We start from the raw sequence: 24,459 nt of genomic DNA, 5'->3' as shown, positions 1-24,459 counted from the left end.
GTACACGTACAAGGAACCATGTCTGTACCTGGATCCTCAAGAAACGAACAGTCAAGCAAATCGAGAAACCAACAACGAAGAGACGCTCGATAGACTCGGCATCTCCCGTCGTCGTAACGCATCCACGTAGAACATCCCTCGCGTTCATTAATATTCCCGCTAACCGTCCCCGGTGCGTCCGGTGTTTCCAGAGACGAGCGTCGAATCGCCGGACGGGCAGAAGCCGCCTACGCCGCAGCAGACGCCCCAACAGCAACAGCAGCAGCAACAGCAGCAGCAACCGTCCGCCGTGGGGCTGGTTACCAGCGGCGGCGGTGGCGGCGGCACACCAGCAGCAACGCCAACGTCCGTCGGTAACGCGCAGCAATCCCAACAATCCCAGCAACTAGGCTCGGCCACGCCAACCCCGACGACTGCCAATCCGCATTCTACAGGGCCGCCCAGCAGCAATCAACCCTCGCCGCATCCCTCGCCCCTTTACCCGGGGATACCGCAGCCAGGCCAGCCGAACGGCAGCACGCAAGGTAAGACGCGGATGGTATCGATGCACGGATCGCGTACGAAACTGAGAGAGGGGTCCCTTCTATTTCCGTGGGGCTGGATTAGGGTTGCGAAAGTTGCGGAGCTCACGAGCGGCGAGCTCCACCCCGCCGTGTCGAAGCGTTACGATTAACGAGATAGCGTTTGATCGACGGTTTTCGGTACGATTGGTTCTTGGGGGGGAGTAGGTTTCGTGGGGTAGGTCGAGGTGATCGGATGAGCTGTTGGGTCAATGGACGAGAGATAGGGGCACGGTTGTTTGGGGATCGTTCGAAGGGTCGATGCATTCATTGGCGTTTGTAGCTGGCAGGGGTAAGGTGGATCGGGGTTGTATTCTAGATTTTGTTCAACAGGTGTAAAATGTCTAAATCTCACGAAACAATTTGACGTTTGCGAACTTGAGAGTACTTGATGCTTCGTAGTAATTATTTCAGTTATCGTGGGGTATCGAAGATATCTCGAAGGGTCGATATCTGTTCTTAATTGTGTGAAAGCGGAAACGAGTTATTTGAAATCCGTTTTCATGGCTCGAAATATTTCGCGGGTAAAAATAAAATAAATTTCACTTGTCATTCGTCCAATGTTTTAAATATCCGCTGGTGGCAGCGTAAGCTGTCGCAACAGTTGTCTCGAAATTGCAATTTCGCAGCGAGGGGGACGACAACCGCTGTGGAGAGGTGGTTGCAAAAGAGACGAGGGAAATTATAGCCTCGTCCCCGTAGTATCTAATACGGACACGCACAATGGCGCGAGCACAGGCGTTGACCTAATTACCGGGAATCACGTGCTACACGCGGCATTAATGGGCTACCGAGTATGATCGTGGTATGTCGTGCTGCATGACCGCCGCTTAAATATCTCATGGAATCTCCGCCTCGGCCATCCGAATCGCGCAACAACTCCCGCAGCGTTAAATCATTCTCGTCGATCGGATTAATAAATCGTCGGCTGTCGATTAACGTTCGCCTATTCGAACGATACAGCCGTTTCATCTTTTAAGCGCGTATCATTTTCCAAATATTACCATCACCATTACCTACACGTCTTTGTCACTTCTTTGGTCCGATTGAAAGAAAAATTGATTATGAAATTTTTATAGATTCACAATTTTAATTATTCGATATTCTACAATCGAATCGTTAATGTTTCTAATTATTCCTTTCGAAATATCATACCTTAACAGGTCTTTCTACAAGATCTAAAGTATAATCCACAGACGTGCGCTGCGTTCTCAGTTTACATTTCACTCCTTCTCAAAAAATCGATGCGGACGAACAGCAAAGCACTACGGAACACCATCCCCTAATTCACCACCACCGAATATCGTCGAGATCTTTCCACGAACGACACCGAATCCTCGAACTCCGGTATCGAGTTCGCGAATCCGTCGACTTAGGGAACCAACGGCACCCCTTCGCACCCTTTTCGCACCGCGTGTCTAACCATCGCCCAAACAAAGCTATCGCGTTCCCTCTGCGGTTTAAAGAGGAAGCCGTAGCAGCGCGTTTATCATGCGAGCAGGTAACCCTATATCAGCGAGCGAATACGATTCACTGGCAGCCCCGATTCTCGCCAGCCCTATCTCGCGATTCCTCAAGATTTCCTCGCGAGCTTCGTCTCGCGGCTCTCCTTTTGTCGGCTCGGCTACCTGTTGCGAGTCACGAATTTATTTCACGCGATCCACCGTACGCGGAGGAGCTGCTTTGATCTCGGTTCGTTCGAGGGAGAACGTCCTTCAGTCTGCTCGGCGAGCAATTTGCATGCGCGACGACGAAACGTTAGCCGCAGCCTCGCGTTTCCGTTTACACGGACAATCGACTCGCGAGCGTGTTGTACGCGAACAACGCGCCTCCAGCTGTGGTTTCCGGCAAGGAAAATTCGTCGCCTGGCTGGCGGGGTCGTTAATACCGCGTGGCACGGGGGTGTCTTTCCTTTGAGAGCCAACGAGCGTGTACCTCGAGATCTGTTTCCTGTTTCTTGCTGCTTTGCTCGACGAGCGTGGGTGCATATCAAGTCTGCGAGAAAGAAACTTTTTCTTTGTAACGATGCTTGCAGATGTGCTCTTTGATCTGAAATTGAAGAATATCAGAGATATCCTATCTACGAAATTTTTAATATCCTTCACATTCACTGGGTATGATCGTAAATGTAACCCTCGTCCAGGTTCGCGGATGAATTATTCAATATTGAGAAACGTAAAAGAATTTATTCTGAAATAGTCGGTTGAAAAATGAAACAGCTCGCATCAGCAATGCACGAGCAAGGTTCGCTAGGTTTCCGTGAGGGCGGCAATCGATCCGGCGCCGTGGAATTGTTTCAGCTAGGCCCTTTTCGGATCCGCTTCCTGGCTAAACACGGCGAAGACGAAGAACGCCGTAGGACGGGGGTGGTCTAGTAGAGCGGAACGGAGGACGGGGTGAATTAAACGGTCGTGATGGAGGCTGTGGGACGGAAAAGGGTGCAAACAGAGGATAAAACGTCGCGCAGACTGGGGGCTGGGTTAGAGCGTATGCTCCTCGTCTGCCCCGTGGCAAGAACCATGGGAGGCAACGACGATCGATACGCTCCTCGTACATCGCGGGCTGAAGAGCTTACCAGTCTCTGCTCTCTCCTCTCTCGTTCTCTCGTCCTCTTTCCCTCGACTCGCTCCTCTTTATTTTTCGCCCGTCCGTTTTCCACTTTCGTTCGTGCGTTCGGAGGGAGAAAGCGCGCATTGAAAAGCGTCGAAAAACGAGAGAGGAGACGCGGTCTCGTTAGGTGTCTCCGTAAACGAGAACTTGGAGTTCGAGCGTCCTGACCGAGGACGCTGCTAGTTGGCGGCAGTTTTCAATTTCTCGTGGTTACACATCGTTTTCGGGGGTCGCGAGTTTCAGCTTCGCCTCGTACGAAATGGCTTTCGTCTGACAACGCGTGGTCCTTTTTCGTCTGAAATTTTAACGACGCGTTCTAACGAGGCGAATATAATCATAAAACGGTGTAAGTAGCACAAGAAAATGTTATCAGAAGAATTGGAAAACTTCGCAATGTGTACAAATGCTTCGCTCAACCACTCTGTATGCCATAATTACGACTTCTCTCCCCTTGACATTCCTCTTCTATACAAGTCACCCTAATCGATCAAACGAGCACGTCTTCCAGCTAAATCCTCAGAAGTTATTTCATTAATCCCACCCCTCTGAGAACGCCACCCGAGCAAACTGAAAAGCGACGCAATACCGTATCATCGGTTCAAAAGACGTATATTCGCAGGCTGCTTTCGTAAATCTTCTCGATGATGAATCGACGGTGGTAAACGGGGGGATTTCGACGCCAGGGTGTATCAGGGTCACCGTTAACGAGACTGGATGTAGGCGTTGTAGTTGATGGGTCTCTGGGTTAAGGAGATTGTTCGAATCTGTCGGAGGGGAAGACACGGGAGTCGGGGCGGGTGACACTCGACTAACCGCTAAACGTTCCAGGGGCGGGACGTTTATTGCGTCGTTCCGGATGGTTGTTTGAAGAAGACGTTTGTTATTCCGTGCAATCGAGCGTTTGTTCCCGAGGAAGATAGCGAGGGAGAATTTTGGGGTTGGCTCGTGTACAGATTTAGCCGGAGAAATTATGCTGATTCTGTGATCAGCCTCTCTCCGGATGGATTTACGGTATTCGAATTGAGATTCGTGGAATTCCTTGACGAAGTAGCGTTCTATTCGAGATAAGATTATATTTTTAGACGAAGGCACGTTAAATGAAATCTTTTTTATTCCTTTAGAACGTTGAGGGATGTAGGTAACAGTGTTTTTGTAAAAGCTTGTCCTCTCTTGTTTGCACTGCTTCTTTCGCGAGGGTTTAATTCCTGTTTTCTTTTTAATTAACGCTCGCAGGGGAAATGTGGACGCATCGCAACGCGAAATTGAAAGATAAATATGGAAGAGACTGTGTGTCTTAACGGTGTGTCCGCGTAATTTCCATTGAAACTTGAATGAACGATTTCGAATCTGTATTCTGTGTTGTTTGTTCTTATTTCTCTGTGGTTTGACAAACTTTTATTCGACGCGTGTCGTGGGCATCGAAACGAGAAATTAATGGCGGTTTAATTTGTCAAGGGGATGCGTCCACGAAGGAATTTCCAGTTAGTAAATTTGACGAGGAAGCTATCGCGTCCCGCGCAGCGTCTCGAAAACTTTCGTGACGAGAACTTGCCGCGCAAGAAATGCAAATCGAGACCCGACGACAGTCGAGGAACGAGAACAAAAACAGTTAATCGCGTCACGAAATTCACTCGTCGATTTCTTAGGCGAGTCGGGGTTCCCGTGCGATCCTGCGAACGGTCGTCTATAAATCACTCTAGCACTATCAAGTTTCGTGAGGCACAATGTAAATTTGAAAAGCGCTCCTAGAAAAAGTTCATCGGAAATTGTATACCCTGTATACTTTGCAAATAGTGCAAATATCAAAGGTCGCAGAAAGGTTAAAAGTATTTGAGCTGTTGTATACTTTATCGTATCGATCATCGCACATAAGTGGAGAATGGAAACGGCACTTAAAAAGTATGCTCCCTTCGTTACCTTGGGCAATTGTTCGGTTTAGAAATAAATATTTTACAGAAGCAACGAATGCATCTATTAATGACACGAGAGGATCGTCGGGGGAGAACAAAATGGTAGTTACTTGGGATCGATTGCGTTAAAGCTGAAGCGCGTCTGACCATACGCGTACCACTTCCCCTTACGGTTCGTTCTCTTGCTCGTACTTTGGTAATTAATATGTGCAGACACTTTTAAATCAATTTAATCCAACTTACTATATTATACCCAATAATTACTAGTATGTATAATAGCAACAACGTTCACGAAATTTGTAAACAATTTCCCCAAAAAACCATCGTACACACAGTTTCGTTCGCAACAAAATCTGTCGTAGACCAAACTCGACTTCTGTACCAATTGAATTCCATACCCCATCCTTATTTGTATCATACAAAAAAATAGAAAATAAGTAGCAAGACGATGTAAAGAATTCAACGAGTCTGTTTCTCGCGTACTCGAATAGCAATTGCTCGAAACATCGAGCCTACTGAAAACAATGCCCGCGACAGACGCCTCGTTAACGCGCGAAAACATATTCCCTGCGGATAGAAACAGCCGAAACGCTGTCCGAATTGAACGTAGCGAGGGTTCCTCTCGAGCCCGTCGCCGGCGCGTGCATATTTCAACGGCGCTCGTTGTTTCCTCCTGTCGCACGTACGCGCGACGGTGACTCGGCTGGGAGGGTGGTGGCGGGCGTAAAGGGTTGCGCGACGGAGGAGGAGGCCGGGTCGATATTAACGCAGGCCCACGTTGAAACCTTACAGCACCGCGATCGTCGTCGTGGTCGTCGTAATTTCAACGAAATTCTCGAATTCAGACCCTTTTGGGCGTTCGTTTGATCGGTCGCGCGAGCACGATCGGGTTCACGTCTCCACCCCCTTTGGCGCGCCCCCCTGAAATATTTAAATAATTAGCGAGGCCCTGGTAAGAGCGTCCTTCGTGGCGCACCGATGATTTCCCTCCCGGTTAATTGAATTCGAATACGCGATCTCTCGAGCACGAGTTGCACGCTCCCACTCGCAGGGGTTTATTAACCCTCGAACCACCGAGCCTTGAATCGTCGCGCAATGGGGTGGCTAGCGTGCGGCCTTTAGTCCGTAATTATTTTTAGGCATTCACTCTGGCGAACATTTTTTTTGCACAGAGTTTTGGAACATTTAAGTTGATTCATTTTTTTTGTAGGATAAAAATCGCGGTTGTTTTTTGATCAATTTTTGCGATCCTTCCTAGTGCAAACGTCTCGTTATCCCTGACAGATATTTGTAATATGTAGAATTTATAAATGGAAATATTGCAACGACTGCTTTCCAATTAGTTAACTCAATATTTTTTATTCCTCGCTCGTTTGATATTCTTCGCAAATAATAGGAGTGTAGACGATGGCTGAAATTGACGCGATCGTTGCGATCGCGACATGGTTCGTTTCTATTTTCAGAGTTAGAAATAACACAGCGCGCGACAGTAAAACATTTCCCTCAGAATTTAGTTCCGATTGAACTCGCGAGTTCAACGAACCGATACAACCCCCGCGTCTTGGCGCTGCGAATGTTAATTGAATCCGAATAGGCGATTCGTCGAGTTTCGCGCGAGCGCCAACTCACAGGGGTTTATTTAATACTCCGCGGCGTTTTCTTTTCTCCGCTCGGCTTTGTCGCCTCGCGGGGTTGTTCAACTCTCTTTGGAAACGGTCCGCGCAGAGCTGCCTCGAAAGGAGCGATGGTTAACGAGTGTAATTCCGTGGGGTTCGCGTGTTTTATTATGTTGCTTCGACTGGTCGTCGATGTTCCTTCGAGCAATGGTTTTCGCGTTAGCAGGTGAGGGGTGGCTACGATAATTGTTAAGGGAAAGTCGAAAGCTTCTCGCGGTGGTAGGAGAGAAATTTTTTAATGGAAAGTTAATAAATATTTTAGTACTGTAAAGCCATTTCTAATATAGTCAGAGGATTGCAGGTAATCCTAAAGTTCATCGTTTCCTGAGTGAACCCTTTTAAAAGGTTGAGCTATATCAACTGACGATGAAAGTTATTCGATTCTCTAATTCTTGAATTAGCAATGTGTGAAGTATACACGTAGAAAGTAACTTTTGTCCCATTAAAATCAATTCTAATTCGCATCGTAACATCGCGTAATTGTGGTTTACGATCAAAAAGGTTTTCGTACGACCGTCCGATGTTCAATCCACGAAACAAGCACTCGGATGCAAAGTTTGTCTGGGCCGTTCGGCTAACTACCCGTTCCGCTGTCATCAGACACGATATCAATTATCGTGCCAGCCACATAAAACTGTCTTGAGGGTGGCGGCCGCGGGAAATATTTTTCAGTTTAGTTCTCGCCGTACAGTGCCCGCCCAGTGCACTTCAGCCGAATCGATGAAGCAACGCTCGTCGATAAAATGTATTTCGTGTATGCCAGACATTCCGAGACGTATCTTTTCCTGACGGGTCCCTAGGGAGGCGAACAACAGATAAATTAATAAGAGAGATGGGCTGAGGGGAGAATTTTTCCGCGAGCTCTCTGCAAAAATAGTTCAATATCCTCGTGCCACTGCCTCGCTTTTACAAAAACGAACGAATCTGGGTCGTGCGACGGACATTTACAAAGGTAGCGAAATGTATCGCGTAAACGAGTTCGTTAATTGCAAGCGTATAAAAAAATTATTCGTATTAACAAGAACACGTTCCGTGCAACGCGTTCGTGATGAAAATCGATCCACGACTCTGGTCCACGCTTCAGGTTGCTTCGCTGTTACGCTCCAATATATTTCGTGCAATGGTTCGCGCGACAATTTGCAATTTTCTTTGTGAAAAATTCGAATAAAGTACATTCAAACATCGCTACGCCCCTCGACATCGTTTGCTACCAAAGCCGCGGCAAAGTCTGAATTAATTACCCGAGCAAACAACGCGGTACCAGAGAACTACCCCCGGCCAAACAACAGAACTCGAACGAGCATCGAAACGAAACTAATTCCAGCCGATTTTCGTATAAAATCCCTCGCAGCCGCGTTCAACAGTCAAAAGAAAGGACAGAGGAGGGGGTAGGTTTACTCGGTAGAACGAAGAAACGTTTGCTTTGCCGCGGCGGGGGTGGCGTTAATGAATGCAACGAAGCAACGTTTAGAGAGATTACGTTCGCGCGACGTGTCGTTCCACCCTGACCCGGCAGTCGCCGTTAAATTTCAGCAGATTTCACTGCGAGGGCAGAGGCCCTCCCGTGGACGTCCCCGTGGCGTTTCGTGGACGAACGCGTGCTCGTTTTAATGAAGCAATCTCGCGGAACGAGACGTAACCGTGGTCAGTTACCAGACGCTGCTGGACTGTCCTTCCTGACGACGCGACGGACGTTCCGCCCCTTGCACTCTGCGTCCGACGTGGAAACGTTGAAATTTTCCACCACCCAATGAATCTACTGAACGTTGCCATTGAAATTGCTGGATTTAACTTGAATCTCTGAACGTGCAGGTTACGTTCGTTTTTTCGACAAAAATTGCAACTGTACAGCTAGTTGAGCGTCGTATAAATTTGATTAAATCGATTATGGGATGGCAAATCGTTTACGGTTAAATTCCCGTTCCTCCCCTCGAATACGTACGAACTAATAATTCTACTGGAACAATGGAATCAAGTTACAAACCGTAGGTAGCGCAACAACATCGATCCAACGTCTCTCGATTCGGGTTACGGAAGCACCTCGCACTGCGAGTGGATACCTCTGGATATTCCCGTTGGATCGACAAGCGTCGTCGTTCGCGGCTCAATCGCATTTACGTTCGAAGTTTCGCGTTAAAACAGCAAAATTATCGCTGCGTTTCATTGCTACGCCTCGCGTTACTCTCGAACGACCGTTAAATCGCTCGCCGCAAGTTTCCCAATCGTAATTAGCGATCGCACGAGGAACTTTCCCCCGCAGCTGACCAGCGGTTCCACGAGTTTCGTTGAAATCCAATGAATTACCATCACGGGAGCCCGGACCTTGTTACTCGACGCTGCAGAAATGCGTTTCTGGGTGACCAAGGTGAATCAATTCGAACTTCCAGCCACGGTTGCCTGTCGAACAGATCAGAAACTTCTCTGTCTCTCCCAAGGGAACGCGGGGCTCTCGTTGGACTTTCACGTTTTATCGCGGCTCCGTACGTCGGTTACAGTCCGCGATATTTCACGAGGGCGTCCATAAAACGCGTTCTTTTTTTTTCACGAGTCTGGACCACGCCTCGTCTCGCTTTGGCGGAAGTTTGATAGAATTACCGCGAGCCACGATTGGACGAACAGCAGTCCTTCCTGATTTATAAAGATAATCAGATTCGAGCGTAACGAGCTGATTCGAATGAACGCGACGGCGACGCGGAATTATATAATACCCCGAGAGAGAGAGAGAGAGAGAGAGAGAGAGAGAGAGAGAGAGAGAGAGAGAGAGAGAGAGAGAGAGAGAGAGAGAGAGAGAGAGAGGATTCCGTCGTTTAACGTGGTTTTTGTCGAGCTTCCAAGCGTCTTTTTCGCCTTTGAGAGCAGGTTTGGGTGAATGGTGGGTTTCCCCGGACGGATTCGTATGAAATAGGGTGAGCGAGTGTAATCCTGTTTATTTAAAAGTGAATATTCAGTGCATTGAGAAGGTTTATAGCACGTTACGGTGGCCTGAGTGTTATTTTATTTTCTCGTCAATTTACTTATATTTGTTCACCGAGTTTGCGTTAAGGTGCACGATTTGTAGATAAAGACAGCGGAAATTAAGTTTAAAACCTAAGTTCGTAAATTGAAATGTTAATAAATATAAATAAATAAAGTGCAATACTAGACGTAGAAATAAGTTGCAACAGTTCGCGAATGTTTCGAACCGTGAAAATATTGCTAATAAAAGGCAATAACGATACGCTCGCATTAAATTTATAGACACTCCCCAACGATGCTTCAGATGATCGTAATTGCAAACTGCATGCTTAACAATAATTACCCTCTGTACCTCGCGTTCCTCCGTAGCAAACGTTCGTCAACAATCCACTTCGATCGTCCCTTAATTGCATCCAATAATCTCCACCCAGAAATCACGGCTATCGAAAACGCTTGATTCGTTGCAACGTTTACATATCCGCGACTATAAAACAACGATGAGAAGAAAAGCGAATAAGTCTGACCGTCGTTCTCGTTCGCGATCGTTTTCATCGTCCGCGAAACGATTTACAGCCGTCGTTGGGTGATAAAAAAAAAAGTATTCCGTGGAATAGCAATAAACAGGTGGAAAATCGGCGTTAAATAATCGAAGTACGTACGCGCGCAATAGGACGAGAGTCGTTCGAGGGTGGTTTGAGTTGGTCGAGGGTAGTTTCTACGAGGTTATGGGTGCACGAGACCCTTCACGGAACCCTGGATTGTCAGGAAATTTTATGAACCAGGATGTAGCGTTCTTTGCTTCGATGTTTTGTTACTGTCGCGCGAAACAGTGGCTATTTCTTGGTCGTTGGTCGACTCTTACAGTTTATGGAGTCGCGTACGGTCTCTTAAAAGTGGAGCTGGTTGGAAGAAGGGGTGCTTTCGTAGAAACATTTTTCTTTTATCCTCTCTTTCTGTTTGATGTAAGGATATTAATGAGCGTGGAATTTTCGTAGCGTTGATGTTAACAATTATTGTAACGTGTGTTTAAAATTTTGCATTTTCAGTCTCTGAAGTCTTCGTACACCTTCTCTTCTGAAGAGTTCAGTTTTCGTAGGCAATTTATTTTTGTAGACGAAGAGAGTTTAAGATTTGCTTTCCATAGTAACAAAGTTATCGCAACGGAATAGAGTAGTTCGATATTGATACGTTAAAACGTTCGACTTGACCCGTGCAGCTATTCAACCCTTCGAGCACGTGAAAAGTGGTCGAGGAAACGTCTAATCGATGGCTGGAAGTGCAGGGTTGCGTGGCGGTCCCTCTGTTTCTTTTTCCAACTAGTTAAGTTCTAACGACGATGAAGTTACTGGAACTAAGTGTACTGTGATCGCTTTATTAACAGCAATGCTTGGGCTACTCTTTCGTTTTTATACTCAAGTCAATTATATAGCTATCGATAATACAGTGATGATGTTGTCTTGAAAAAATTGTCTAAAAAGTTACTTTGAAACTCTAAACTCTCCGTTTCTTATTATCAAACTAACCATCGCCATAGAAGCGAGCATTCGCTCATGAATTATGGAATTTTCGAGGAAAACACACCCCGAACAAAATCCAGTATCATTTGGAAATTGAATGCATATTCATCTGGACGCGACTCTGCATTTCTGTTCCCCTCATTATCATAATTCTTACCGCACCACGGATTCTGTTTTCACGCGGTGTATCGCAAGCAAAGCCTACCGGCTCGTAGGCTTTCCATGGGGGTATCAGCATTCCGCGCGAGCGGACGTGTCGAATGAATTAAAAATCTCGAGGCTGCCAGCCGGCGGCTGGCGTAAATATTTTTCCACCGACAGCTAGGGAAAGTACTCGTCGGACTAGAGGCGAGGGACACTGAATGAAAGATGAGGTGTACGCGTCATTGACATCGAGAACTCGAGCCTCCCTATTTTTCTTTTTTTTTTTCTCTCTCTCTTTCCCCATACCTGCAACCCCTCTCGAGCAGGTACGTATACAGCCACGCGTGCACCTGCTCGAAACATTTATTTGTCTGTCGTGAATTATTTCTCTGGGAGTCGTGCAAAATTGAGATTTGCTCGACGCAGACCCCCAGATGGTGGAATAAGAATTTTTTTAGTATCATTCCATTATTTATTCGTGGCATATAGCGTGTCGAATCAAATGCCAGGCATTACTGTAGCGAAACTAATTTTTCTGGTGTCCAAAGAAAAATGAATGTAGCCGGAGAATTAAAACGGGAAGGTGAAAACGAGAATTCCAGCTTCTACCGCGCGAATTCGCGTTTACAAACGTCGCGAAGTTGCACAGTTCCGACCATTTACGTAGCTTATCGCGGGAAACTGGAATATTTGCGTCTAATTTAAAGTCGACCTGAATTTTCGCCGCCCAGCAACCGGCGCGCTCGCATCCGCGATACTACAAATATCCGCAGGATGCATGACCCACCGTAAGGGTGTTAGCCAGAGAACGGGGCGGCGCTATCGCGGCAAAATTTCCGCGGATCTTCTCGAATTAAAACGCCCTAATGACCCTCCGACTTGGTCGTTTAGAATCTAACGCGAAACAATTAGCCGTACGAGGCGAAATTACATACGCTTCCACGCCTGTATGCGCTCGAGTTCTTAGAAAGTTTCGAAAGCTGCGGAACTTTTATTAGTTTCAAAGTGATAGAAGTTGGGAACTAATAACTTTCGAATTCGAGACGCCTCGAGTCGAACGCAGCGTGACAAATAACTTGAAACTGGTAGACCGAAATGATTATTCCTCGGGGCAAATTTTAAATTACCCGGTTAATTGCGGAGTTGCGACTCTTCGCGAACTGTTCAGCTTCGATATTAGCTGTCGGGAAATTTCCGAGTGTTTTCCATTTAAATTCTGAAACAGAATAACCTGGAGAACGTTAGAAGGTCCGCGAAATTGATGAGAACGGGTGGACCGCGGTAATTCGCGGGCTGGCAAAAGTCGATCTGTTATACTTATCGCGAAGCTACAGTCGCTCATAAATATTAAAACACTTAAAAACTGGACCAGATCGTAACAGATTAAAGCAGAGGAGAAGTGGACCGTGCATCTGACAGGTTACAACAGGGAAAAAGTTTCTTAGGTCGCGCGCTCCCATAAATTCCTGGCCGGAAGGAAGGTGTAGCTCCGATAGGAAGTTGACCAGCGGCGGACCATCTGTTTGGGATGTGCGCGCGCGTAATTTGCAGAGCTCGCCGGCAGTAAAACTTGAACGCGTCGTTAGCCTCGCGCCATCTTGGCCTCCGAGCGAAATTGATGTCGCTCTCATCGGAGGAACATCTCGATTAACGCGAAAATCTCGAGGACTGGAGCTGCGGAACTTCTCTTTCAAAGAATGAATTCGATTGCCTGTCAGACGTGGGCAACGTGCAGTTTCTATTTTACTTGGGACCAATTTCCGAGCGATTTGACGATACCCGCGGTTGATTTTCCGGTTGGCGCCGAAGGGGAGTTCCTTGTTTCAGTGAAAACGATTCCTTCGCGATGGTTTAATTAAAGTTGCCGGGAAATTTCGTCGGCAGAGCATGTTCTTAGTGTTTCAAGATATTCCTTTTGGAATTAACTGGCACGGTGAACAGTTTCACGTGAGAATTATACTAAACTTTCCTGGAAATGCACTCGTATCGTTTTCTATCGAGTAATTCATTTCTATCATTTTTTTTTTAAATATAATTCACCTCGATTCTCTGCCTCCAATTTGCCTCCTTTTCAATAAGTTGACGTTAATTAGACGAGCTTTTAACCACTGCGCGTACCATTAGCGGAACAGTTCGATGGAATCAGTTTCATCAGCGACAAAATCTATTTTTACCATGAAAGGAAATAGCGCTTCTGCCCTCTTTAAGCGGCCGAGTCCGATAAATAATTGAACGCGTCAAATGCTGGTAGCAAGATATTCGCAAAGTGGAGCAGTCTCGTCTTAATATTAATCGCGATCTTCCGAATGGAGCCACTTTTTTACGACACTTCTCGTTACATCCTCAATAAAAATTTGTCTCTACAATAAAAAAGAAACTACTAAAAAACCATTAGACACTCAACTCAGAGAATTCTTTACAGATTACACTATCATCGAAAAAGCAAGGGTATCTCTCTCTCTCCCTTCTGTATTTTCGCAGTACAACACGGCAGGCACGGAACCCTTCATATCTCTTCGTCGGTTACCCTTTGTTCCTCCTCGTGGATTCTCCGAACGAAATTTCCCACGAGCTCTCTCCCATATTTCACAGCGACGGGATGGCGCGAGTCCACGCCGGGCGTTCAACCTTCCCGCGGGTCCGATGAGATCGATAATCCTTAAGCGATTACGCTCAGGTTTCGAGCCGGGTCCGAATCAACCCCGTCGCGTTCTTTCCACCCTCGTTCCTCTAATCGCGTCTACATCGACGATAATTTCTCGCTCGCTCGTCGACGGATCGGAAATCGATATAGCCTCTCCCGGAGAAAACCGCGGCCGCGTGTTGCCAAACTGACTTTCCACTTTTGGTCCCGTCGCATGGAAAGTAGCCGGATCGATAGCTCGCTCTTTCGAACTCTTTCCTATCCACGGACGAGATATCTCGCGTTTATGTTTCCTTTTTTTTTTTTTGCGATCACTTTGCGGATGACTCGCGTCGCGACTCGTGATGTCGTTCGTGCGACGCTTTGAAAGCTTTCAAGATGTTTGCAGCGGGTTAAGAGAGTCTTGGTGTACGGAGGATCGATGCAGAGGTCTGTTACGTATTTTAAAAGGGTTAACGATGGTAAATATGCGGCGTGTTACAGTTCCTTTAAATAGAAATTTGTTTTATCTGCAGTTGACAATTTGTGGTATCTCGAAAATGTCTCAGGAATCACTTCAAATCGTGAGATATTTTCGTTCGAACAGTCCGATGGATTTGATAGAATTGCACGCCAGGTATGTCTGTAAATTTGGAACGAAGAAATGATGTTTAGAATCTCACTGTTTAAAATTATAATCGTCTTGTTCTGATGAATATTTTGTCAAAAACTGACAAACATCAACGATCCGTTTACCACCCGTATTACGTCCAATTACAACAAAGTAATAACCAACAGAGAACAAATGAAACCTCGTTTTTGGAAAAGTAAAGCAAACCCAATCTCTCCACTTGGAAATCATTACACACGCCATCCCATATAACTGGAGCGCGTCGCGGCGAACAGGTGGAAACACGGCGTAAATTGTTTCCCCGTTAAATACTGAAACGAATTTTAATTGCTGTCCGTCCGTGGATTTCCTCTCTGTGGTCCGTGCAATCCAGCCGTGTTGATCGTTAAAAAAAAAAAGAGAAGAAAAGAGAGAAAAAAGAAAAATAGGAAAAGGGGAAAAGGACCACGGTGAACCGTATAATCGTCGCGGTTGCGCGGCGCTCGCGACGATTGAAACGCCTGTTCGAACGGGTATATTTTCAAGCGGGCAGTTTCGCCGGGGGTCATAAGAGGGTGCACCCGTGTCAAGTGTGAGAACGTCGGCCAGAACAAAGCCATTAATCCACCGTGCTTTTATAATAACGCGCCTCAGCCGCCCTTCCCTGGCCGCGTTTCGATTTTCTGCTCGAAAGGGAAAATACTGCCGCGTGTGTTTCTCTGAAACGTAGAAATCCGTCGAACATTCTCTGCTGTACATTCATCGATTTTCTGTAACGGCGCACAATAACGCGAGAGAATTGGATTCGACTCTCGCGCGAGCGATTTAAGCGAAATATGGAAAATGCTGCATTAAAGTTGCGACTCCGTTACGTATCTCGAAATCGACAGAAATGAGATGCAAAAACGGACGTGCAACAATACCGATTAAAGTATTATTCTATCGCAGCCAGTCGTAAATCTTTGATAGCCGTGTCATAAATTTCATTTTATATTTGATCGTCTGTTGGTGTACGCTCTCGCTGCAGGGATAAAGTTTTTAGACTTCGATGGATGGCGAAAAGGTTATTATTGATCCGTTGCACAGGAAATTTATCGCGAACGCGGAAAAATACGATATCATTCCTATTATTCTAATTGGCAGAGATGGACAGAGAGTTTATTTTTTCCGCCTTTAAATGCAATAGCATGCGATATTTAAAAGTAAAATTGATTTTTATACTGACACTTTAATTGATCATGAATCAACTTCATAAACCACGTATACGTATACGCGTGAATTAAAATAATAAAAAGTAGAAGCAGGAGGTTTTTAAAAATGATCGCATTCGCTGGTATTATACGAAGCTGGAAAATATCTGGTGCTCCACGCGGCTCGTGAAAAAATAAAAATAATTCTCGCAGATTTTTAACAGGATCGCGTTCTCGCTTGAAAAAACGTGCGCAAATAAACCAAAGGTAAGCGTACGTGGCGCAAAATTATATTTGCGAGCGTAAATGCTATCTCTGCCGTGGGAAAATCGTCGAATTGAGCCTGCGCGCACGAATTTCCCCGTCGATCGTCTCGATAATGACGGGAAATCGCGTTATCATCCCGTGGAGCGAATTTCTTGGACACGCTCGACGCCACCGGGGGGATCGTCGTCTCCTACCCCGTACGGAAGGCTTTGTCGTTGTTAATTGCAGCTTTCCTAATTGAGAGTTTAATGGCGCCGCGAGAGCGCGAGGTCGCCCCTCTGGAATTCTTTGATCTCGCCTTCGCTGTTCACCCTCCCGTCCCCCATCCTAACCCTGGACCAGTGGTTCTTAACCCTGAGCCCGTGACATTTTTCCAGCGGGGGGTTGCGAAATAGCTTATGCGCCATCGTAAATTTCAACCCCTTGTACTCTGTCGCACGACGCTCTTAACGCGACTATAGCTACACTTATACCTAAGAAAACGAGCAAGAAAAGGAAAAAGAATAGTTTTACTATAGAATTGCATTGACAATGATTATTGGTATATTTTAGAAAAAATACCCGCACGCAATTAGCGTTATTGAAAAGCAAGGACGAGCCAAGAGTTAGCCGAGGACATTCTCAGCGAGAGAAGTCTGGAAGCGCGATACAATTACAGTTGAAGTGAAAAGGGGTTGAAGCGAGCGGAGAAGGTCACTTCCATTTAGTTTCATAGGCAAACGAGCCTCTCCAGCTCCGCGCGAGAATTACAAAAAGAGGAAGGCCAACGAATTGTACGCGACTGGTCCCTCTGACATTTCGATAACACGTAAGTGGACGCTGAACGAGGGCTGCCTCCGCTCGGGAGGTAAAGCGTGGAAAAATGTTAAGAACCACTGGCCTGGACGCCGTCTCTCTGTCTTGGTGATCTCGCACGGCGGCTCTTAGCAGCGAGGAAAGTGTTTCACGGGAAGCTCTCGCCATTGATAACTCGCCCGTCCCCCCTTTTATTTAGCGACGCGAGCGAGACGTTTCCCGGTTTTACGAGCCGCTTCCACTGAAAGAGACCCGTTTCGAGCGAGCGCACGCGGGTCGTATTGACTTTTCCTTTTTTTTTTTTCAACCCCCCGTTCCCCGTCCGTTGAATCGTTCGAAATCGTAGGTGGCACGTTCGAACGAGTTCGAGAGCAGATAAAGTCGAAGCTTCCTCGCCGCGTCTGAGAGGATCGAGCGTGTTCGATCGACGCAGGGGGGCGGAGCGCGTTTGTTGCGTGCAATGGCAAACGGCGAGATGTATTTCAGTTCGTTACACGTCAGGGGTTGGGCTCGTGTAACGTCGAAATTGTACGGCAATGAAGTTCGCGGAAGTTTCACTGGGGTTGCCAGATAAATTAGATCGCGCGATAACGCGGTTCCAATGGGATTTATAAACTTAATTGTCCACTTGTTGTCGCAGCTACGAACCTCTTCCATACGCTCCGCAATGCGCGCGAGCGTGGCAACCTAGAGACACTAGTTTATAATTCGAGGAAACATTTTATGATTGCTTTCGAAACTATAATATTATACTACAAACTTTCTGTGCCTCGTCGCTCGCGCAGTCTGCTTTGGCGAGTTCTTTAAGGGAGCATCGACTAGATCTCGCAGGAGGGGTTTTAGCAGGCAGCCAGCAATCTTGCTCGGCTCGCTGAACATCGAGTAGATCTCGTAGAAAGGGGCTTAGCAGACAGACGGGAAACTTTCTCGGATTTCGGCAGATAGATCCTTCAACTTCCATCGTCGGTTCTTTTGAGGAACATCGAGCGGTACATAGATCGCGTAGAAGGGTATTAACGGGCACAGCCGGGAAAGTTTTCCGGCTCGCAACAGTCAGCAGCCTCCTTCGTCGAATTTTTCGAGCGACATCGAAGTGCTCGCGTGGAAGGAGGTTAGCATGCAGCTGGTAAACTTTTCGAGCTTGCACCGGATAGAACCATCGATTCCCATCGTCGTCTTTCGAATACACACAGAAGGGAGATTAACAAACACGCGGCAACCTTATCAAACCCAACACAAAATAGTCTCGCTGGTTTGCTTCGTAGAATCTCTAAAAGAGCATTCAGCGGGTTTCATAAAAGCAGACTGTTAGCCGCCCCGTAGAATTCGCAGCAAATAGAGCCGACGGGCTTTTGGTAGACTTCTCGAAATGACATACAGAGCAGAGAATTGTCTACGGCAGATAAACCCATCAGCTTCCCGAGCGAGCGTGGAACCTTTAAAAGATCATCCAGTGGCTCTCGTAGAGTGAGAGTAACAACCGGGCATCAACCTCGTTGGGCTCTCGCAGTGAATAGACTCCATCAGCATCCTCCATGGAATCTATGTGAGAGAGAGGGAGAGAGAGAGAGAGAGAGCATCGAGGAGCCCTGTTCTAAAGGGGGTAGCAGGGCGGTTAGCAACCTTGCTGGACTGGCAGCAGGTGCAGGTCCGTGGGACAGATAGAGGTGCACGCGGTTGTTGATAGGCTCGGGTACAAAGCGCACGATGCTCGCGATCCGTGGAAGGGGTGTCGCGGTCGCTCGAAAGGGGGTAGGACGAGCGCGCAAAGGTGGCGTCGGCGTCGCGACGCCCGGAGAGAGAGTCAGTCACCAGCCGACCTCAACGAGCCGCGTAACCTCGCTCGTCGACCCAGAAACCTCGCTCGTTCCTCGCGCTGCTGCTTCTCTCTGTGTGTCGCGGTGAACCGGAAGCGTAGCCCGTTTTAGGCCGCCGGATAACGTGCTGCTCGTGCGGGAGAAAAAACCTAAGGTCGAACCCTCGGTACGGCTTCCCCTCGCGGGTAAGAAGGTAGCGTGGCTCGCGTCGTGCGCGGAGAACGAAGGAAATCGAGAGTGCTCGCGGGAGAACGATCTCGTCGCTCTCGTCACTTCGTCGTGGACGTAAGAAAGATGTGCTGCGACACTCGTTACTTCGAATCGTCCCTTTTTCTTCGTTCGTAAATCTCTCGATCGGTATCGATTTAGTAGTAGACAGTCTGGAAGCATGGTTCTTGGTCTGGGATATCCTGTAGCGCGTGTTGTTTCTCAGTTTAGTCGATACCTTCGACAAGTTGTGCGTGGAGGTCATCCTTTCGTCCAGAGATCACGAGACAAGGTTTCGATACAAGCGTGTATTGACTAGATTTCGTTAAAACGAGAACGATCTTCGCTTAAAATCACTCGAACCAGCCAGCAAGGGACGACAAATCGACTCTCTTCGTTCGCAGCGATAATTCGAACGAAGCACACGAAATTCACGCGCGATGCATACACCGTTCACTTGGTTCTTATAGTCAGGTTAGCACTCTCGTTCGTGCACTGCCCAATCAATATTGATTCGCACGTTGTGGAAGCATGGTGAACGTTGTAGGACAGCTCGTGTCGTTATCGTCAGATCGATCTCTCTTGTTCCACGTCCCGTCGATCTTCCCGATCGAATCGTTGCTCGTCCACGTCGAAGGGGTCTCCGCGGAGCCGCGACCGCTCCTGCACGAGGTGACTCGAGCGGTTGCAGCGTGCAACGCGCCGTGAAATTAGGTCATCCGGCTTTTCCGCCGCGTGCGATCCGATCGCGAGCGTTTCGCGGCCCGCTCGATCCCGTTTTCTCGGCAATGTTTTCGAGCAGAGTCCCTTGACCGAGCGGCATGCGTCGACCCGGGTATCCGCCGGTGACCTGGCGACCCGCGTACGTAGCTGGGGTCACTGGTTACCCCGCCCGGATCGCACACTCCACAAATCATCGCTCGCGTCGCGGCTACCTCAGACGCTGGTTGGTTTTCCTTTCCCTTTCTCGCTGGAACTAGGAACACAGCTGACAGTGGTTGAAAGTTGGTCTCGGAAGTTGGCATCGACTCCGCCATGGTCGTCGATACGAAGCACAAGTTGCGTTTCTTTAGAGATTTACTCGATCGCGAGAGAAATGAATGAACGATGGTAGTAGTACTTTTGTACGTTCCTTTGGACATCGAAGAGTCGCTTGAAGAAAGAAGAACACGATCGCGTCGATAACGACTCGAGGTAATGAATTAGTGTTGATCGTAGCGCACGATTCGGAATTGTTTCGAGTGGAAAGACGGTAAGACGAGCGCTTACCACCCAGAACTTGTCTCAAGTGTATAAGAATCTAAAGGGAAGCTAGGAAGTAAACGGATGAAGGTAAAAAAACTTGGCTGGCTTCTAAGTGGCAATTGTTACAGAGCAGAAAGGATCGATGCGTGAAACCTGTGTCACCGGATGGTACAGTTTAACTTCTGGACGACGCCTGTGCCGGTAGATCCGTGGATCAGTGGGCGCAAGCTTATTGTTGGATGTTGGATGCGATTAAGGTGCTTTGAGACGGATGAAGGGTTCGGTAATATGCCTAAGCCTGTTCTGCGAATGCGCCTAATTCACCCAGCAGCTGTGCCATGTTTCCTTAACCGTTTCACCGCGCTTTCATCGCGTTTCACATCCCCACCCAGTTTCTAATTTCACTCACACTCGAACGCCTGATACTCCGATCTCTGTTTCACCCTTCGTTCGTTCAGCTCTTTCGCTCAACTTACCAGCTACGATAATTCATACGAACGCAAAAAAGACACCTTATCAACCCTAACGATAAGTTAATAACACTCGTTGAACAACGATCGCACACGCGATTTCGTTTTACCCGCCACGCTTAATGATTTTCCACGGGAGACAACTCGTTAGCCACATAATGTCCCGGCGGTAATTTAACGGCGGCCAGTTTGTCGGGAAGAATTACGTGCCGTGCACAGGATACTAAACGCTCCGCGGAGTGTATATCGTACACGGCTGACGTCGGTGAACTGCATCGATCGGCGCGGCGTTATTTCTGAATGGCCAGAGAGCATGTCTCTATCGCGCTCGCGGCCGTACGAACGGGACAGCCGCCGTTTCTCCGCATCGCCCACCTGATTCGGGACAAAACGGCGCTCCTCTTGGCGAAACTCGAAGGAGGACTCCACGCGGCGAACGGCACGGAAGCGGGCGCGCAGTACCTCGAGGCAGATGCAGAGGAGCATCGATTCGGTTTACGACGCGTTTTACGGCCCACCCTCTTCCCGCCCGCAATTTATCGACGTTCGAACACATCGAATCGAGTGGAAGAGGCGGCGGGCGGAAACGATACAACGCGCGAGATACAACTTCCTGGTAATGAACCATCGATGGACTCTTTCGCAGGGAAACGCGCCGCGGGTCGTTAGCTGGAAACGCGGCGGGTTGAAATCATTTCTTTTTTCGTTTTCCATCGGATAATTGATCCTGCGAAGGGGTTGCTGGAGTGGGAGGAGGCGTTCGTATCTGGAATTTCGATTTTATCACCGGGTAAATTGCGCGTCCCTCCGCGTCCAGCGAAATTTAATGCAATCGTTTCTCGTTGCGCACGGTAATTGCGCCTCGAAACAACGAGACGCATAATCGGATCTCTACGATTCTGTCTCTCTCTCTCTCTCTCGACGCAGTTAACGTTTCTCATTCCTCGTTCGAATCCAGTTAGCGATCCTCAGAACGGCTCTGCTTCTTGATCTCCTTCCGTGTATCTTCTGGACGATGCCAGAAGTTCGTCTGGGATTTGTGGATTTCGCAGACGTCGCTCGAGCGTGAAAAGCTACCCTCTACAAAAGTCGAGAAGGTAGCTTCGAGCCTGTTGGACAAAGCTCGGTGATCGATGACGCTGTCACGCGTCTCGCTAAATCCTTTTCAGATGTGCGTTCGATTAGAGACGCGTTACCAGGCGCTCTCTGTCGGACGTCGTTTGGATTTTATATAGCGTCTTTACCCTCGACTTTTCCCAACCGAAGGCACTCGATATCGCTTGTCTTCCAATTCCTTAGGCAATACTGGTATTCCAACTGCACGCGTCTACATCAATTTCTCAGTAGTCAGCTTTTCAATGTTTACTCAGTTCGCATCGATCTTCGCAATCGTCTTGCTTTTCGTATTAATCGAATCCTGGAATTCCGCGTATTCTCAAAAACTCACTTCGACTTCCATAGCGACCTTCTCCATGTTCAGCGTCCTTTTCGACGTTCTCCAGCCTCCGCCGGAATGGCGGATGGTCTCGTTCGCGGCGAGATCGCGGCAATCGGCATCGTTTAATCCGGCAATTAAGCGTCCACGACGATAGTGGCTTATCGTCGACTCGCAGAGGAGGCCAATCGCGTTTCGATAGAGACCCGCGGACCTTATCGGGCCGCGGCTCCAGCGGCTGCTGCCACTCGTCGATAAGCCATTGTTTACCCGGCTCCCAGCGAGCACATATCGGAGTAACGAGGTCAGCCGTCGACGGGACGCGAGTCGAGCAACGCTCGATCCACAACCAGCCGAAAGATTAACCTTCCCCTCGCGGAACAGTCGATAGGGGGTGGCTCGATTTCCCGCGCGCGACACCCTTCTCGCGAATCGATGATCGAGCGAGCAGGATCGACGATAACGTGTGAAATTTCGTTAGAGAACTGTCTGTAGGATTGGTAATTGGTAAACCTCGCGAAGAGTACTGTACGATGTGAAACATTTTCCTGTACGAACGGGGGTGGTAAATTGTTAGAGGTAATTTTTGTTTTACTAAGAAGAGTGGTACTCTCGTGAAAGGAAAGCAGAGGTAACTGTGTTTCGGTGGAAGACAGAGGAGGGTGGTGACTGTGGTAGGTTGTGTTGGCCAGTGTACCGAGATAAGAATTAATAGTGGCAGTTGGTGGGGATTATTCGGGGTTACTTTAGTTTTCGTTGAAGATCAAGTGGTGGAAATAAGGACAATAATTGCAAGATTTGCGATAGAGAAAACGTTTGGATACATTTTTCTGATCGAATCGTTGTTCAACTTGTCTAACGATAATGTAAAAGTGTAGAAGGAGTATAAAAGGAGACAAATAATGTACAATTAGATGAGATAGTACCCAATGTGTTCCAAGGGAAACGTAAAGCGTCGTAGGAGCCTTGAAATACTGGCTCGCGTTTTTTAAGGAAGCAGAAGAAGAGGAGGAAGAAAAGGAGTCGGGTCTGAGATAAAAAATTGAAAGGACCGAGGTCTCGCGGAGCTACCCCTCGACGAAAATGTATCGCGTTGCAGAATTCTGGCGTGAATCAGCGAATGGACGTCGTGTCTAATATTCTCAAAAGAAGTGGAAGAAGGCCAGGGCCCAAAGCGTGAAAAATTAAGGAGGGACCGTGTCGTGTCTACTAACTTAATCCTCTCAGAAAACAAAGGAAATATTTACCATCCGAGGAGAGGCAGGAAGATCTTTTGTACTCGTTAATATTTATTAAAAAAAATTGCTTAACATTAGCTGCACGGTAGCGAAATTTGTCGAACTCGTAGAGAAGAAAAATTGAAGAAGTACGCTGGTTTTGATACTACCTGTACGAATACACCCATGCATGACTGGAAGAAATAATATCTGACAAGAAAAGCGGGACCCTCTGTCGGAGAAATAATCGAGTTCTAAGAAATTAGATTTCAAGGAACACCTTCGTGATCCAGTCGCATCACATCTTACAATACTCGACCCGCCACGAATAACATCTAATATACTCCCTAAAAAGGACGAGCTATCTATACTCGACAAATTTCTTCCATCAGTCTTCAATACCGCCAAGGTTTCCAAAAAATCTAAAGAAAGCAATATATCCACGAGCCATCGAATCGAAGAGAAAAGATAGAAACCGAAGAAAACTCGAGGCAAACAGAATTCACTAAAGCACCCCTAAAAACCCTCTTCACGTTATTCAACGAGGAAACTGCGACCAGATAGAGCTCGCTAAACCGTTCAAAACCGTCTACGTTACCAGACTCGAAGAAGCTCCGTCACAAAGGAGCCACGGGAGTGCGCGATCTCCTTATCGTCCCTTTCAGAAGAACCGAATCTCCCACGGACACCCAAACTCCCTCGCTCCTTAAGCGAAACGTCCTGGTATCGCAGCTCGCATCGGAATTCATCCCATCGAACCCAACCGGAACTAACTCCGTCGCAAGTAGAATCAACCGGTTCGTCGCGCGTACGTCCAGTGTCACGTTTGTAAGGGGGCGAGGGTGACCGCATGCGGGAGCGACGAATGCGGCCAGCAGCGACGACGCACCCGGGGCGAGGAACCAGCGGCCGTGCACGGGCTCACTGACCTTTCACCCCTAATCACCGTTCAGAGTGTGATGTTTGATGCTGCAGTGGTGTTTTATGCGGCGACGTCGAAAAGGTATGAGCATCCCGCGGCCCACGCGCTCCTCGATCCGTTCCACTGACCCAATTCCGCGCCGGCTGTGACTGCAGTCGGCCGCCACCACCCCCATCCCACCCTCCACGCCTGTAAACCACGCGCTTCTTCGTGTTTTCAAGCTTCGCCCCGCGATAGTCGCCGGATGAGCCACGAGATTTTCGCGACCTCCTCCCACTTTCCCACTTTG

The 24,459-nt window shown here is 47.8% G+C and overlaps 1 protein-coding gene across 7 annotated transcripts in view; it reads left to right on the top strand.

Annotated features, from left to right (window-relative positions):
- LOC143426409 (phosphatase and actin regulator 2) overlaps positions 1–24,459 on the top strand; it is a 266,425-nt gene that overhangs the window by 104,141 nt on the left and 137,825 nt on the right. For 6 of the 7 annotated variants that reach the window (XM_076899849.1, XM_076899851.1, XM_076899854.1 and 3 more), the window contains one exon: positions 192–524. The exons of the other annotated variant lie outside the window; for it this stretch is intronic. In XM_076899849.1, the coding sequence (XP_076755964.1) occupies positions 192–524 (333 nt within the window). The remainder of the gene's footprint in view (positions 1–191; positions 525–24,459) is intronic. 7 annotated transcript variants of the gene reach the window in all.

This window comes from Xylocopa sonorina, chromosome 8 (assembly GCF_050948175.1).
Source record: "Xylocopa sonorina isolate GNS202 chromosome 8, iyXylSono1_principal, whole genome shotgun sequence".
In the NCBI taxonomy this organism is placed as follows: Eukaryota; Metazoa; Arthropoda; class Insecta; order Hymenoptera; family Apidae; genus Xylocopa; species Xylocopa sonorina.
The sequence above is the reverse complement of the archived record's forward strand: the minus strand, read 5'-3'. Positions and strand labels throughout refer to the sequence as shown.